The 13,227-nt window shown below is 43.2% G+C and overlaps 1 protein-coding gene across 1 annotated transcript in view; it reads right to left on the reverse strand.

Moving 5' to 3' along the window:
- Nucleotides 1–6,480: 6,480 nt before the first annotated feature.
- mrpl23 (mitochondrial ribosomal protein L23) overlaps nucleotides 6,481–13,227 on the reverse strand; it is a 20,832-nt gene continuing 14,085 nt past the window's right edge. The window contains exon 3 of the mRNA XM_010768273.1: nucleotides 6,481–6,701. Coding sequence (XP_010766575.1) covers nucleotides 6,537–6,701 — 165 coding nt within the window. The 3' untranslated portion in view covers nucleotides 6,481–6,536. The remainder of the gene's footprint in view (nucleotides 6,702–13,227) is intronic.

Here is a 13,227-nt window from a genome sequence, read left to right on the forward strand (position 1 = left end):
AACAGAGTAGCAAAAAAAAAGAGCACGCTAATTTTTATATTTGCTATAACATTTATTCATCGGTTAACATTCCTTTAAAGATTGACATGTGGCTCCAGCCTGTGCTGTCTTTATCTCTTGGTGTGATCAGCAGGTTACCTCAAAGATTCTCCTCCTCTCAGCAGTGCGAGGTGTTAGATTGAATGAAGTTCTTTCTGGCATATCTAAATGTTATCAGTTCTCTGGCAGTCAGTCCCTCAGAGGTGTTACAGTCTGGAACTCTGCAGCCACAGAAAGGCTGCCCATCAACTCAAAGGTCACAATCCTGCATTCTGCAGCATGTCTCCTACCATTGTCCTCGACTCAAACCTCGGACGCTCCAACATTCTCTCATTTAAAATCACTTTAAAACAAATACAAGTTCTCCATACTTGCACTGGTGAAGTAGCTTGGCTAAATTCATTGGATGTTTTTCACTTGAAAACACCTCAAGATGGTGCCACCTATTGAGAGCAGCAGTCTTCGTCGCCCCAAACTACGCAGCCCCTCTGCGGCCCGTAGGTGCCAGGATACCACGGCAAAACAGAGCCTGCCCAGGTATGTCTAAACAAGTACCCGCCTGTACAGTGGGGTTAGGCGGTCATTTTGCAGCTCGTGGTATACAAATAGACAATGGCTAGAATATTCATGTGAAAATAGTGCCATATTCTGCCATGCCTGTAGAAATGTTGGGTCAAAAATAATGCATACAATAGCACAGATGCCTTCACCACGAATGGCTACAAAAATATCTCATATCCCAAGCTTATTATCAACGAGCTGATGTTGCAGCTGAAATGTTCTCCAGGTCACAAAGTCAACCTCACATGATGATGTGATACCAGTTTTCAAGCACAGTAAATATTCTCTTCCCAGCGTATATGATGGGACCAAGGTGATGATTTAGTACATGGTTTTAATAATACTTTTGCTTTTCAATGTTTGCCATTTCAAACCATGAGCTGGTTTGAATAATATTTGCCTTGATTTACAATATGTTCTCATTTGTTCTATCAGTACAGCTTTGAAGCTTTTGTGCTTTTCTTTGCCATAGCCCACTTTGGACTATATGAAATATTTCAGGATTGCACTTTTAACTCAATTGAAATGTTCTCACTTGCTTGGTTTCAAAACATAACAAATGCCATAATATGTTAATTGGGGACCATCAATGCTATTTTCCATTGCTGTTGCCGGTCACTATTGCTCATGTAAACCTACTACTGCTGCGCCCCCTGTAATCTCAGATGCACCCTGAGTCATTTTGTTCTGGAACCGGGCCTGTACATGGCCATATACTAAACAAAATACAGACTACAGAGCCCATTCCGTGTCCTGTTATTGTTTACTTCCTGTCTGCCTTCTTCTGGTGATTTATCTGACGTCCAGCGCTCCGTCTTTTAACCTCTTTTCCTTTCTCTTTCTTGATCCTCCTTAGCAACCTTCATTATAGTCCTTGACAGCGGTCTGCACTGCTGTATTAACAACGTGTCACATGTTAAGAATTTACAATCAGAATCGAGTATTCAACTAAGCCCTGTAATACAAGTTGTTAGTAGCCTTAAGGGCCTACAGTTGTTATGCTATACCACATTGCCCTTCACTGGATACATAATGAGCTGCACTAAACTACATTTTAGCATTTAAAATACCTAGCCATTCTTTTGCGGTTATTTTGGTGAAAGTAACTAAAAAGTAACTAAAGTAGTGTAAGTCATTACATTTCAGAGACAGTAATATTGTAATGTAACTTATTACTTTCAAAAGAGAGTAATAAGTAATATGTAATATATTACATTTTGGAAGTAACTTGCCCAACACTGCCTGAGACACAGTATCGTGAAAAAAAAAACGGGGACCTTGGGGCTTAACTTGATCAATTCACAAAATCAATTCAACATGTTTTATCTATTAATGATGTTCTGTGTATTTACTTGGTTCAGTGTGTGCTTTAAATATACACAACATTAGGAAATGCTGTCATACCTTTTTAATAATATAAAGGATCTGTTTGATAGTAAAGCACACTGATTCTTTGTAATTTGAGCAGCGATAAACAGCCGGGCCACATGTTTTTTACAGCGTCCTGCTTCAGTTGTTGCTCCTGGCTCTGAGCCAGCAACTGTATAGATGTGAGTACAGTATGACCGTGTGTGCACACACAGAGGGGCCACATCATGGTACACTTTATGTATGTGTGAGTGGTTCACAGTGAGGCATGAACGCGAGTAGGGTGTGTGCATGTGTGTCTCTTTGTGCGCGTGTAGTACATTCTCAGAAAAACTGAAGATGTTAACTTTTTTTTATGTAAGGGTGCATACGGTACATGGACTCACACTGAAACAGACACACACAAGTACGTATACACACTTACGGGGTGACAGAGTGCACTGGCTGAGCTCAGATAAACCAATGGCAACCTGGGGAAGGAGGAATGTGTATGGCGCTGGTCCAAGAGAGGCCGTCAGAATCCTCAGCAGGCAACCCCGGTTGTCTTAGTGAACACGAGTGTGAGTGTGTGGGTCTGCACTAGAAGCTGGTAGGGGTAGTAATTGTGTTCTAATTTTACCCATAGATTCTTGTGAATTGAGTGAATTTATGCAACTTCAATTAAACATTTTGTTGAGTTAAAGCACACCACAATATATGCAAAGCTCTCTCTTCTCAATATGGTGGGAATAGGATGAAGCACAGCATTGCCTTATCTGCAGCGTTGCTATATCTAAATTCCTCAGCAGCTACTGGATGCAATGGAGCATCTGGAGGTGAAGAGTTTCCTTTCAAGTCGGCAGTAAGGAGATCTGCCCCCTAGGGAGGACATAGAGATCGAGGGTGGGCGTTGTTATAGTGCCACTCATCCCACTAATCCCAAAAATACAGCATGATGTCATGCAGATTCCAAGCGTGGACTGCAGCAGCTGAAACAGGATCATGTGTGCACTTGACGAATGCACACCCGAACATGAATAAAGTAAAAGGAGAGAGGTGTAAGGAGGGAAAAAGGAGGAGATTGAAGAACTGTTTAAAATATTCAACCCGCCTTCCATTAACTAGCCGTAGGGATGGGAACACGACCTGCACTGTACATCTCATGAGAGAGAGAAGGAAAAAAAGAGGGAGAGAAAGACGGTGCACTGTGGACCTCTCATCCGGTAGCCCTTGAATCCAGCTCAGCATTTTCTCAGTGATGTCATCTCTTTTTCACTCTCACTTCACCCTCTTCACTTTCTCCCTCACCTCCATCTGCTCTCTCTCTCTCACTCCATCCTTCCTGGGCTTTCTGCGTCTCGCACGCACATGTTCGCATCTCCCCCTCTCGGCACTTTCACAACGTGTGGTGCATTACAATATACGACGCATCTTGTCCAGCACACATCGACCCCTATAAATCTGTAGCGACGTGCAGTCATCCCGAGTTCAGCTGGGACAGGAGGTATGGGGCTCGCTCATTTCGGTGCATACCTCTCCATCCTCCCGTTTCTTCACACTCCAGAAGAGCAGCATCATCTGACAGGCAGGGAGAACACTGTGTTAACTAACATGGAAATGGCTGCCAGCTGCACGGACAGGGGGGGACACATTGTGCTTGCAGCTTTTTATTAGGTATGAAGAGAAGGGAGAGGTATGGTGAGAACATGGAGGAGAGGAGGGCAAGGAGAGGAGGAGTGTATCTAGCTCAGGCACACAAAAATACTCTTCCTTTGAAGTAGTCATTATTTTTTACAGCAGTGGAGTTTGATGTTAAATATTTACAACGTAGACAGGTTTGGCTCACTGAAGAAGAAAAAGTGAATTCCATGAGGGAAAATTTAACAAAAACTGAAAAGCGTGCGCTAAGATTTGTGACTTTAGGTGCGAGCCCTCGGCAGGAAACGGACCGGTCTCTGCCAGCAAGAACTGGTCTGATCTGCTCTTACAGAATCTCCAAACACCTGCTTACATAAACTGCTCTGCTCCTTGGACAAACTCATTGACAGCAATAATGTACGTCTTAAAAGCTTAACATAGTCTTCAATCAGTAAACATAATTATACATTTAAAGATTATTTTTTATTCAGAAGCGTATGTATTTATTGTCTGTCCTGGTCTAGAGATGTACTTTACAGTGACCATGTAGTTGCGATGTCACCAAATGTTCTCACTAAATACTAAAATGTTTTGGAAAAGATCACAACGTCAAAGGGCTGATGCTCCTTGAGATGTCTTACTTCATGTTCCACAGCCAGGGTGATGCACCATCGCTGATGTTCAATGTGACCTTTCACTCCTGACGGAAAGACACTTATCACTTCAGACTGCCTTACCTACTTAAAAAGGAGCTCTTTGCTGGAGTATGCAGCAACATGGGGGGCAAAATGTCTGCTCAATAAAAAAAAAAAGGACCCACAGTAAGAGCAGATAAACTGCTAATGTCCAGATATTTAAGAAAGTGATTTTGCATGTATCCCGTCTCAGAAGTTTGTGATGTAAATGTTGCATTTTGAGGTCAATCCGTGGTCTTTTCTGGCAAGAGAAACACTTTAATTCACGACCGAACACTACGCAACTTTGGCAGGTCCTCCACACATGTTATCACTTAAAACTGGAAGTCTATCATTTTTTTAGCTCATGTTACATCCTTACTGTTCAGTATTATGTGCTAGATGATCTTGTCAGCAAAATGATCATGGGTAAAAAAATAAAAATATTTTTTGTCTTTTTTTCTGTAGAATCTTAATGATTTGAGAAACACATTTCTTCTATAAAAAAATTGAATCACTTCGAAAATATGTTACATTTGGTGACTTGATCTTCGTCTATGACTTCATTTATTGTTTTACTGATTCTGCCTCAGAATGTTTTTCTTTTTAATGGTTCTTCCTGTTTACTTGTTCTTCATAAAGAGTGAATATGACTAAGAGACATTTATCTGCATGAGCAATAGATGAGCTCATTGACTGTGTGTGTCTCAGTGTCTTTGTACGAACAGTATCCAAAAGGGCCAAAGCATAACATGTCAACAGAGTCATAATATCAACACATCAATGCAAGTTCACATCCAAAAGTAAGTGTATCTGACTTTAGGTGGCACAGGGTTTCCCCCTGACAAGAAACAGGGACAGATTAGTACTTGGAAAACACCAGAACTTGATTTCCCAACATTCATGTGGGGTCTTCTCGGGCCGGGAGGAGAGCGGGAACAGGAATTTGCTCTCTCTCTCTGTTGATTAAGCAGCTGTTTCTCTGGAGGTCCGGACTGGGCAACGGAGAGAGAACAGAAAAGAAAATTGAGTGGCTGTGTAACAGGAGGCTTGTTTTGTTCAAAATCAGATTGCTTTATAGCGACGCAGGGGGTGAGCGGTTCCAGGCAGCATAATGGGCCAACAGGATCAATATTGACATTCTCCTTAGTGATAGCCGAGTTGGCTGGGTGAGGTCAGGGACTGGACCTTTGTATTAGCCGGCCAGCATTAGTGGTCACGGCTGGGGGACACTTACTGTAACCTTGGCCTCTCAGCATAATGGAGGGTCTGAGCGAGCCCAGGAGAGATCCCTCCCCTTTATGGGCCTTATTACCGTAAGAGAGCTCAGTCCTCCTGTGGCCCGCTTCACACAGATCATTACTTTGTCAAAACAGCTACCAGACCACGTTGGCACAGGGAAGGCCAGCTTGTGTGGCGGACAGCGTCTTGAAGTGCCAGTTGTTAAGCGCAGCAGCCGTGGGAGATGAGGCAAGGAGAATACAAGAAAAAAAAGTAAGCATAGCCCTTTTGGACAGCCAGCCGTTTATTAGTTCTTATTCCAACAGCACTTACAATTAGACAGATTCACTGGCAAGTCCTGCATGCTAGGCAAACACACACAAACACTGGGCACAATCTTCTCTCAGAGTTATGGCAAGAGGTACTACCACAGAATAATAAAACACTCCAGCAAATTCCGTGTTGTTGCTTTGCTCAAACAACATCTCGATTGTTGTTTACCTAAAGTGGTCAATTAATCCAAAGCAAACTCATAAAAGAGGAAAGGATGTGGGTTGTCCAGGTAGTCTGATCCAACTGGCTGAGAGTCAGGGCTACTAGGGATGCCACAGTACACTCTCCCCAGTGTAGGAGAGATACGAGGAGACAAAGGGTCAGCAGAGGAAACAGGCGAAGAGGAAAGGAAACTCCTGAGGAGAGACGAAGGAAGAAGAGGTGCAGAGGTGCAAAACAGGAGGGGTAAAAGAAGAGGAGGTGGAGCAGGATGGGAGGATAGGAGGGCATCTGAGGTTAGGTTCTGCACGATGGGCTGGTTTCATGAAAGATGGACACGGGCCACTCTCCTCCTCCTTTGATTCTGGTCTGGCTCTGTTACTGGACCGAAGCCTTGCATATACTCACACACACACACACACACACACACACACACACACACACACACACACACACACACACACACACACACACACACACACACACACACACACACACACACACACACACACACACACCCACGCCACGCCATATGAGAACAGAGTTCCCGGTCAGTGGGCTGACTCAGAGTCCGAACCACTCCGTGACCCCTCCTCTCCTGGGGTCAAGTTTCTGCCTCTGCTTCTCGTCCTCCATGAACTTCTGCTCCATCTCTTCCATGGAGCCCTCCTCTGGCGTCTTATCTTTTTCTGGGAAGACATCCGGGAAGCTGAAGGTCTGGCCCTGGGCCTGGGATTCAAAGGCAAAAAGAGAGCAAAATGAGTAAAGAAAACATTATGATCCTTCCTAGTAATAAGAGGAATTCGTTTTTTTACTTTCACTTAAAATCATTTCACTTGTTTGTGCAAGAAGAAAGCATCAAACTGCATTTTCCCTTTCTCTTTGCAAAACGGAAAGTGAGATACTCATTCGGAATTCAGGACACCGTTTCTCCTTCTATATTCCTCTTCCAGTTACACTGCTCTTTCTCTCTGGCATTCAATATATCCAACTCTCTCCCACATGTAATCTCTCATCTCTCTCCATTTCTCTGGTCTTGATTTATTCAGAGGGAAAGGATGGTATCCATTATTTATTCCATACCAACCCATCTCTGGCCATGTCTAATGCATCACTGGCCCAACCGTAGTCTGTGTCAGGCCGCCGTAGAGTACAGTACACACACATGCAAGCCTGCACACCCACACACACAAAAAATAACAGGTCAGCGGGTGCATGCATGCACACATATCCATAGCCTATCCCTCTCAGCCTCTCCCATGGACACCTGGCAACAAGAATTCACTGTTATGAGTCTCAACTGGAGTCAAATCATTGCAGTCCTTAAAGGACTCAACTTGATGTAAAACCGTATTATAACTTTTGATGATGAACTTGCACTTCAATGTGTCATTTGTATCACTGAGTGTTTGGATTGTGAGCAAACTGCTGATCCTCACATGTCCCCACAGTGATTAATTATCACTAACATTGTAGTTTACGCCCAAGACAGCCTCAACTCTATAATGACAAATAGTCAAATGTCATTATGGGACTCATACACTTCCATATTAATTTAAGGGGCCTATAAAATGAATTGCTTGCATGAGCAGAATTGTCAATCTTTTTAAATATTTGAACTATTTTGTTTGGGGTCAGTGTGTAGGCGTTAAGGAATGGTCTGGCTCTGATGTGAATGTAACTTTGTCTGTCTCCAACCCCCAAAATACCAAGAGAAACATGCATATAATTACCACATAGCATGGTTTCATTCCCAAAGGGGGAGACAACATGAAACTCACTCAGCCAGAGATACAGAATGAAGCTGGGCTCATCTGCAGAACCTGCTCGGCTGGGACAACCCACAGCAGGAGTCTTGGGAATTAGTATTTTATGTTTAATCTTGTGCAAGTATAATTGTGTTTGTTGAGGTGTGTGTTTGCATGTACTTCTATGCACGTTATGACCAGGTAAGAGAATAATAACATTCATATAAAACCAAATAACATGCAAGAAAAATAAGGACTGGATACATGCTGGTAAGCTAAATAACACACAAAAGTAATTAAAAAATATAAAATGTCACGTAAAAATGTGAAGTATTTACACTGGTTAATGCAAAGCTTATATGTGAAATGAAAATAAGTGAAAATGATATGAGCATGCACCAGAGGAGCTTAGAGTAAACGCTCAGGATGCAAGAGGCATTTTTCATTATACATTGTCACCTGTTTGTTTTGAAATCAACGGCAATTGTTTCTCAATTTTTTTATAAAAGTTAAAAACATTGAGCCCCAATAAGCCACTGTCTTTTCTCATTTTGTTTGTTGGAGAGACCACCGACCATCTTACACTGGCATTTCTTAGTTACTGACTAATGCTAATTAGAGGTTTTGAGTGATAAACAAGACACCCTGATGGGAGAGACTGGCTGGGTCTTATCCTACACAGACCCAGAAGTCATTGCATTAAGATATTAACTAGACTCAGTCTTTATGTGTGAGAACTAAAATCCAACCCGACATGTCCAGTCTGACAATACTTCCATGACGCTGTATCTAATTATATCCAACCATCCAAAACACACCTATTATGGAAAATTATGTTTTGGTATAATAATGTTTTGGTACACACACTTGAATCCATTTCAGTCTAAACTCTTTGATACCAGCTTTAATGACCAGCTAAAGCAAACCAAGCGCAACCTTCAATCAGAAGGAAAAACACCCTGTTCCTGTGCAAACTACAGGAGGGTTTCTACTGAGTGCCGTAATGCAGGAAGAGAGACCTGAGTGCAGTCCTGGTGGGGAGGAGAGGGTTTAGTGAGGCACAGGGAGAGAGCTGCAGGAGGAGCACCTGGTGGCCAACGGCCCCACCAAGACCCTCGGTGTCTCTCTGTACATTCAACCATCGAGGAACGCATAATCCAGAACACAAACACTGCATTAGGCCAAGGGAAGACCAGTTTACTGAGGGAGTAAGAGGAGAAAAGGAGGATGTGGCAGGGAGAAAGATGAGGGAAGTTGATGTGAGGACGTAAATGGGGAGGAGGAAGAGGGAAGTAGGGGTGACGGAGAAAAGGGGTCTACCACAGCACTGCAAACACTGAACCTGGCAACGGGGGGAAACAACGTAGCGGCGAGCCAAACAAGACCTCACCAAATATGAACCAAACGTTGTCGCATGACAATTTCCAGTTATACGGCGCAGTGCTGGACACCTCATGTATACACATGGCGAAGATTAATACCGGTCTCAGAGAGTGCGATTCACAAAAACAACAAAGCCCTAAGATTGAAATCAACAAAGCCCCGAGACTCGTTAAACAAGTCTTATTGTTGGCAGCAGGCTGCACCCTGTGTGTGTGTGTGTGTGTGTCAAGCGTCTGCTGGACACATTTCCGCAGTTAGAAAAAGTGCTGGCAGACAGCGCTCTTATTTTTGTTTGAAATATATACATCGCAACACAAACGAGGCAAAGCCCATGTCCCCTCGGTCATGATGTGCTTCGAGCCAAACGATCTTTCCTGTGTGTCTGACTGCCGCTTTCCAATTGTGTATTTGTGTGTGGGAGAGATGGGGAGTGTGTGTATGACTGCAAAATGAGTGATTTAAAGAGGAGACTGACCTCACCAATAAGGACAAATGTGGAGAAAGACAGTCAGGCGTTGTGTTCCTCAACAGGTTTTCTTTCCATCATCCACTATGCTGCCTAGAAGACAAATTGTAGGAATAGATATTTTCCCTCACTCTGCAATCATCTCCACTATGCTTCCAATTGACTTAAGCTGCCATCCAGGAATATTGGGATGAGGCCCCACGCTGCTAGTGATGTAAACGTACTCCTCTTACGCACACGAACAACCCATTACACCCACAGTTTCCCCTCTCAATGGGAAAAGAAGGAGAAACTCTGGGGGGTTAAGAGGGAAAGGCAAATGTTGTCATTGACACCCGACCAACCCGTTTCACTTTCCCCATCTGCGTGCCCGTGTATGTTTCCTTATTAAGCTCTAATTTAATGTCTCGCTCTGTTCCAGGAAATGTGTATTTATGGTGTCGGTCTGCACTGTGTCATTCGGGGACCACTGTCAGACTTTTAACCAGTTCATTCGGGAAATCTGTGAAATTAGGGACCACAATCAGCAGTTCCATTCAGAAAATAGTTTGGGTCTTTGATGGTATCTACTGCTTGCTTATAGTTTGTGGAAGCCTCAAGGGTACAACTGTACTCAAGTAAAATGACTTTAAATCAAACCTGGTTTTTTGTAAGTGTGTATGTGCTTATGTTGATACAACAGAGTCATATAGAAACCCTAAGTAATCCTGTTTGCAGCCCAAGAGGGAAGGGGGGGGGAAAGAGGAGAGTGAAAATAGAGAAGACCAAGCGAGAGATGGAAAGAGACACACAAAGGACAACTGTATTCTATCTGATTGACCTTTGCTTCTGATTTGTAACAAACTAAGCATGCAGTCGTAACTCAAAAACAGCCGTAGGGTTGGGGTTTGGGGGGGCAGAGTCCTGGTGTGCGTTTGTGTTTGTAGCAGTCTCCTAGTAAGAGAAGGGGGGAAAAATTGAAGAATTTTCAAAGAATGGACAAATGTGTGTCCTGGAACCTTGGAATGCATGTGAAATCAATACAGGGGGGAAAGTGAAAGGGGTGACTATTTTATTATTCATTAGATTAGATTTAAGTATGAAAGCCTTAGTTGTTCTGGCTTGATGTGTTAAAATGTCTTTGATGAAAACAGGAAGGTGCCACTGCGCACAGTGCTCTACCGACCTGGAGCTGAATAGCACATTATGGAAGCAGTCGGCATCTCCGGACACAAAAGGCTGATTCAACCTGCTGCTCTGAGAGGTATAACATACGGGACATGACCGGGCTAGACTGGAACAGAACCAGAACTCCCCATGTGACAGATGAAAGATATATCAGCATTTAAATACCTCTTAATGGGCTGCACAGTAAGCACAATCAGAACTATGGTACAAATGTGGACATAAAGAACAAAGAACTGGGCTTTTAAAGATGATTACTCAACTCCATTGTAGTGGGTTTTATTTCATTTTCCAATATCCTCAATCCACGGAACAGCCTCCGTCATATCAGTTTTTATGTCCTCTGGAATGAAGTCATTTTGGAGCAACATTTAACTACTATAATACTATTTAACAGCTTTACAATTACTTGAAAGGTCATATAGGGACTTCCATTCAGATAATCTAAAACTTAAATATTGAATTCAGCACTCTTAAATCCTTGAGCACATAGAACTATGGAGCTAAATAAGATGTAACTGAGGGTTGGGGGACAAGAACACTGACTTCTTGGAGGAAGACACTTGACAGAATTAAAGAACAAGCAGCTCTCAATGTGGTCACAGTGACTGAAAAGTCTTTAAGTGGAAACGGAGTCATTTCCCCCCACACAACCGTAAGAGACTGTCAGACACACTACATATAATTCTTGTTAATGACGGACCACGCAGAAGGCATCAGAAGATATCGACATTCACAAACCAGTCAATACAAATCAACCAGATGTTGGCAGTTGCCATTAGAGTAAGGTCAAATCTGGACCACGCGCTGAAACGGAGAGGTGTTGACGACGACGGGGGGAAGTCTGATGAGGCTGTGGGTCGTGTGGATGTGGTGGCAGTGTGGTGGTGCGGTGGGGTAAACCGTGGCAAAGCTCAGAGACATCTTGAATAGAAGTGTGTGGTATTGAAACAAGAACCAGAGGTGTGGTAGAACCCTATTTTGGCCACACAGTAGGAGAGCCTGGCAGACTACAGAGGGAGAGACCTCAGTGATGAGGTTACCAGGATTAGAGCAAGGGCAACCCCCTGCTGAGTGTGTGGGATAAATGTGTGTTTGTGGGTGTGTGTCAGTCCATATAAACCCTATTTAACGAGGGAAATGTTGACTGCAGCATGCTCTTTTGCAGGAACTCATGCAGTTGTACGCATTGACACCTGAAGTTGCTTATTAAAAAAGAGCTATCATTTTCCTACCGTTGGCCAGTAACCAGTTCCACTTGACAAGTTGTAGTAGGCTGTACTCATTACCGTACAAGGGCAGCTCAACTCAAGGGAGGAGGATTTACTACACTCTTTCCAACCGGGATTTAGCAGCCAGACTGTGGATTATAAAGGTGTGATCACACCTTTGCAAGTGTGTTCTTTGGTCTCAACCACAGATGAAAACGCTGTAGCATTCTTCTCTTCGGTTCATTTAAGTTCACACTGCCCAATTACAAGTGAACCGGGGCTTGTAAACGAAAGTCAGATGGACTCACAAGTAGCTTGTTTATTGGACAGAGTTTTGGCAACCTGTCATCCTGCAAGATTACACATTTTGGCAGCCAAGGAGCAAGGGGGTTTGATTCCATTTCCTTTAGGTGTAACTAAGAATTTTGGACTGCTTTTTGACATCTCTGGTCTTCATACCAGCTGACCAAAGTGATCAGTACAGGCTGTGGTTTGCCCTTGCTTCATTTTGTTATGCTGGCCGTTCCAAGCATGAGTAACTGCTGGCTATCCGATGTAAACATCCGTCTCCTTGTACCCATAAAATCATATGAGACAATTACCAAACAATGAACAACATGTTCATGGGAATGTTCTTTTGGACTGTTTTGTGTACTTAGTTCACATTACATGCCATGTTCTAAAAAGCTTTACCTCATTTAACTTACCAGGTTTGCGTCAAATTGTAAATGTTTCACCTGAACAAACCAACTAAAAGTTGGAAGTGTCAAAGAGGTCCACCCTGAACCGAGAGATGTTTTTCCCAAGAGTTAGATATGTTTGATGACGTGTGAAAGCTTAAACTCAGGGCGGTCTTACATACTAACAAACCCACAGTAATAACTCTGAAAGGCTAAAAGACAGAAACCTTGGCTTTCTCAAGTAGATGTAACACCAAATCTGCAAACACCCTAAAAAAGCTTCAGTGGTCAACTGACATCAGTCCACTCTGACACAGTCCAACTGTTCTCTGATCTTAGGTTGGATACCCACAACTGCATAGTGCTCTAATATTGTTGGTCTCTATAATGACTCAGCCTAGTCTTGTAGATTCTATGGGTGCTTTTAATCTTCAAACTGAATAAATTGTGGAAGAAAACTGGTAGAGGCGGGAGAGGAGAATGGAAAAGGGCAGAAGATGATGACTAGTCTGATAACTGTAAACAGCTACTGTTGCCAGGCCCTTGGGTGGGCCACACATTCACTCTCACTTTATCACACACACACACACACACACGTCTGCC

This window comes from Notothenia coriiceps, unplaced genomic scaffold (genome assembly GCF_000735185.1).
Source record: "Notothenia coriiceps isolate Sejong01 unplaced genomic scaffold, NC01 NC01_scaffold00005496, whole genome shotgun sequence".
NCBI lineage: Eukaryota > Metazoa > Chordata > Actinopteri > Perciformes > Nototheniidae > Notothenia > Notothenia coriiceps.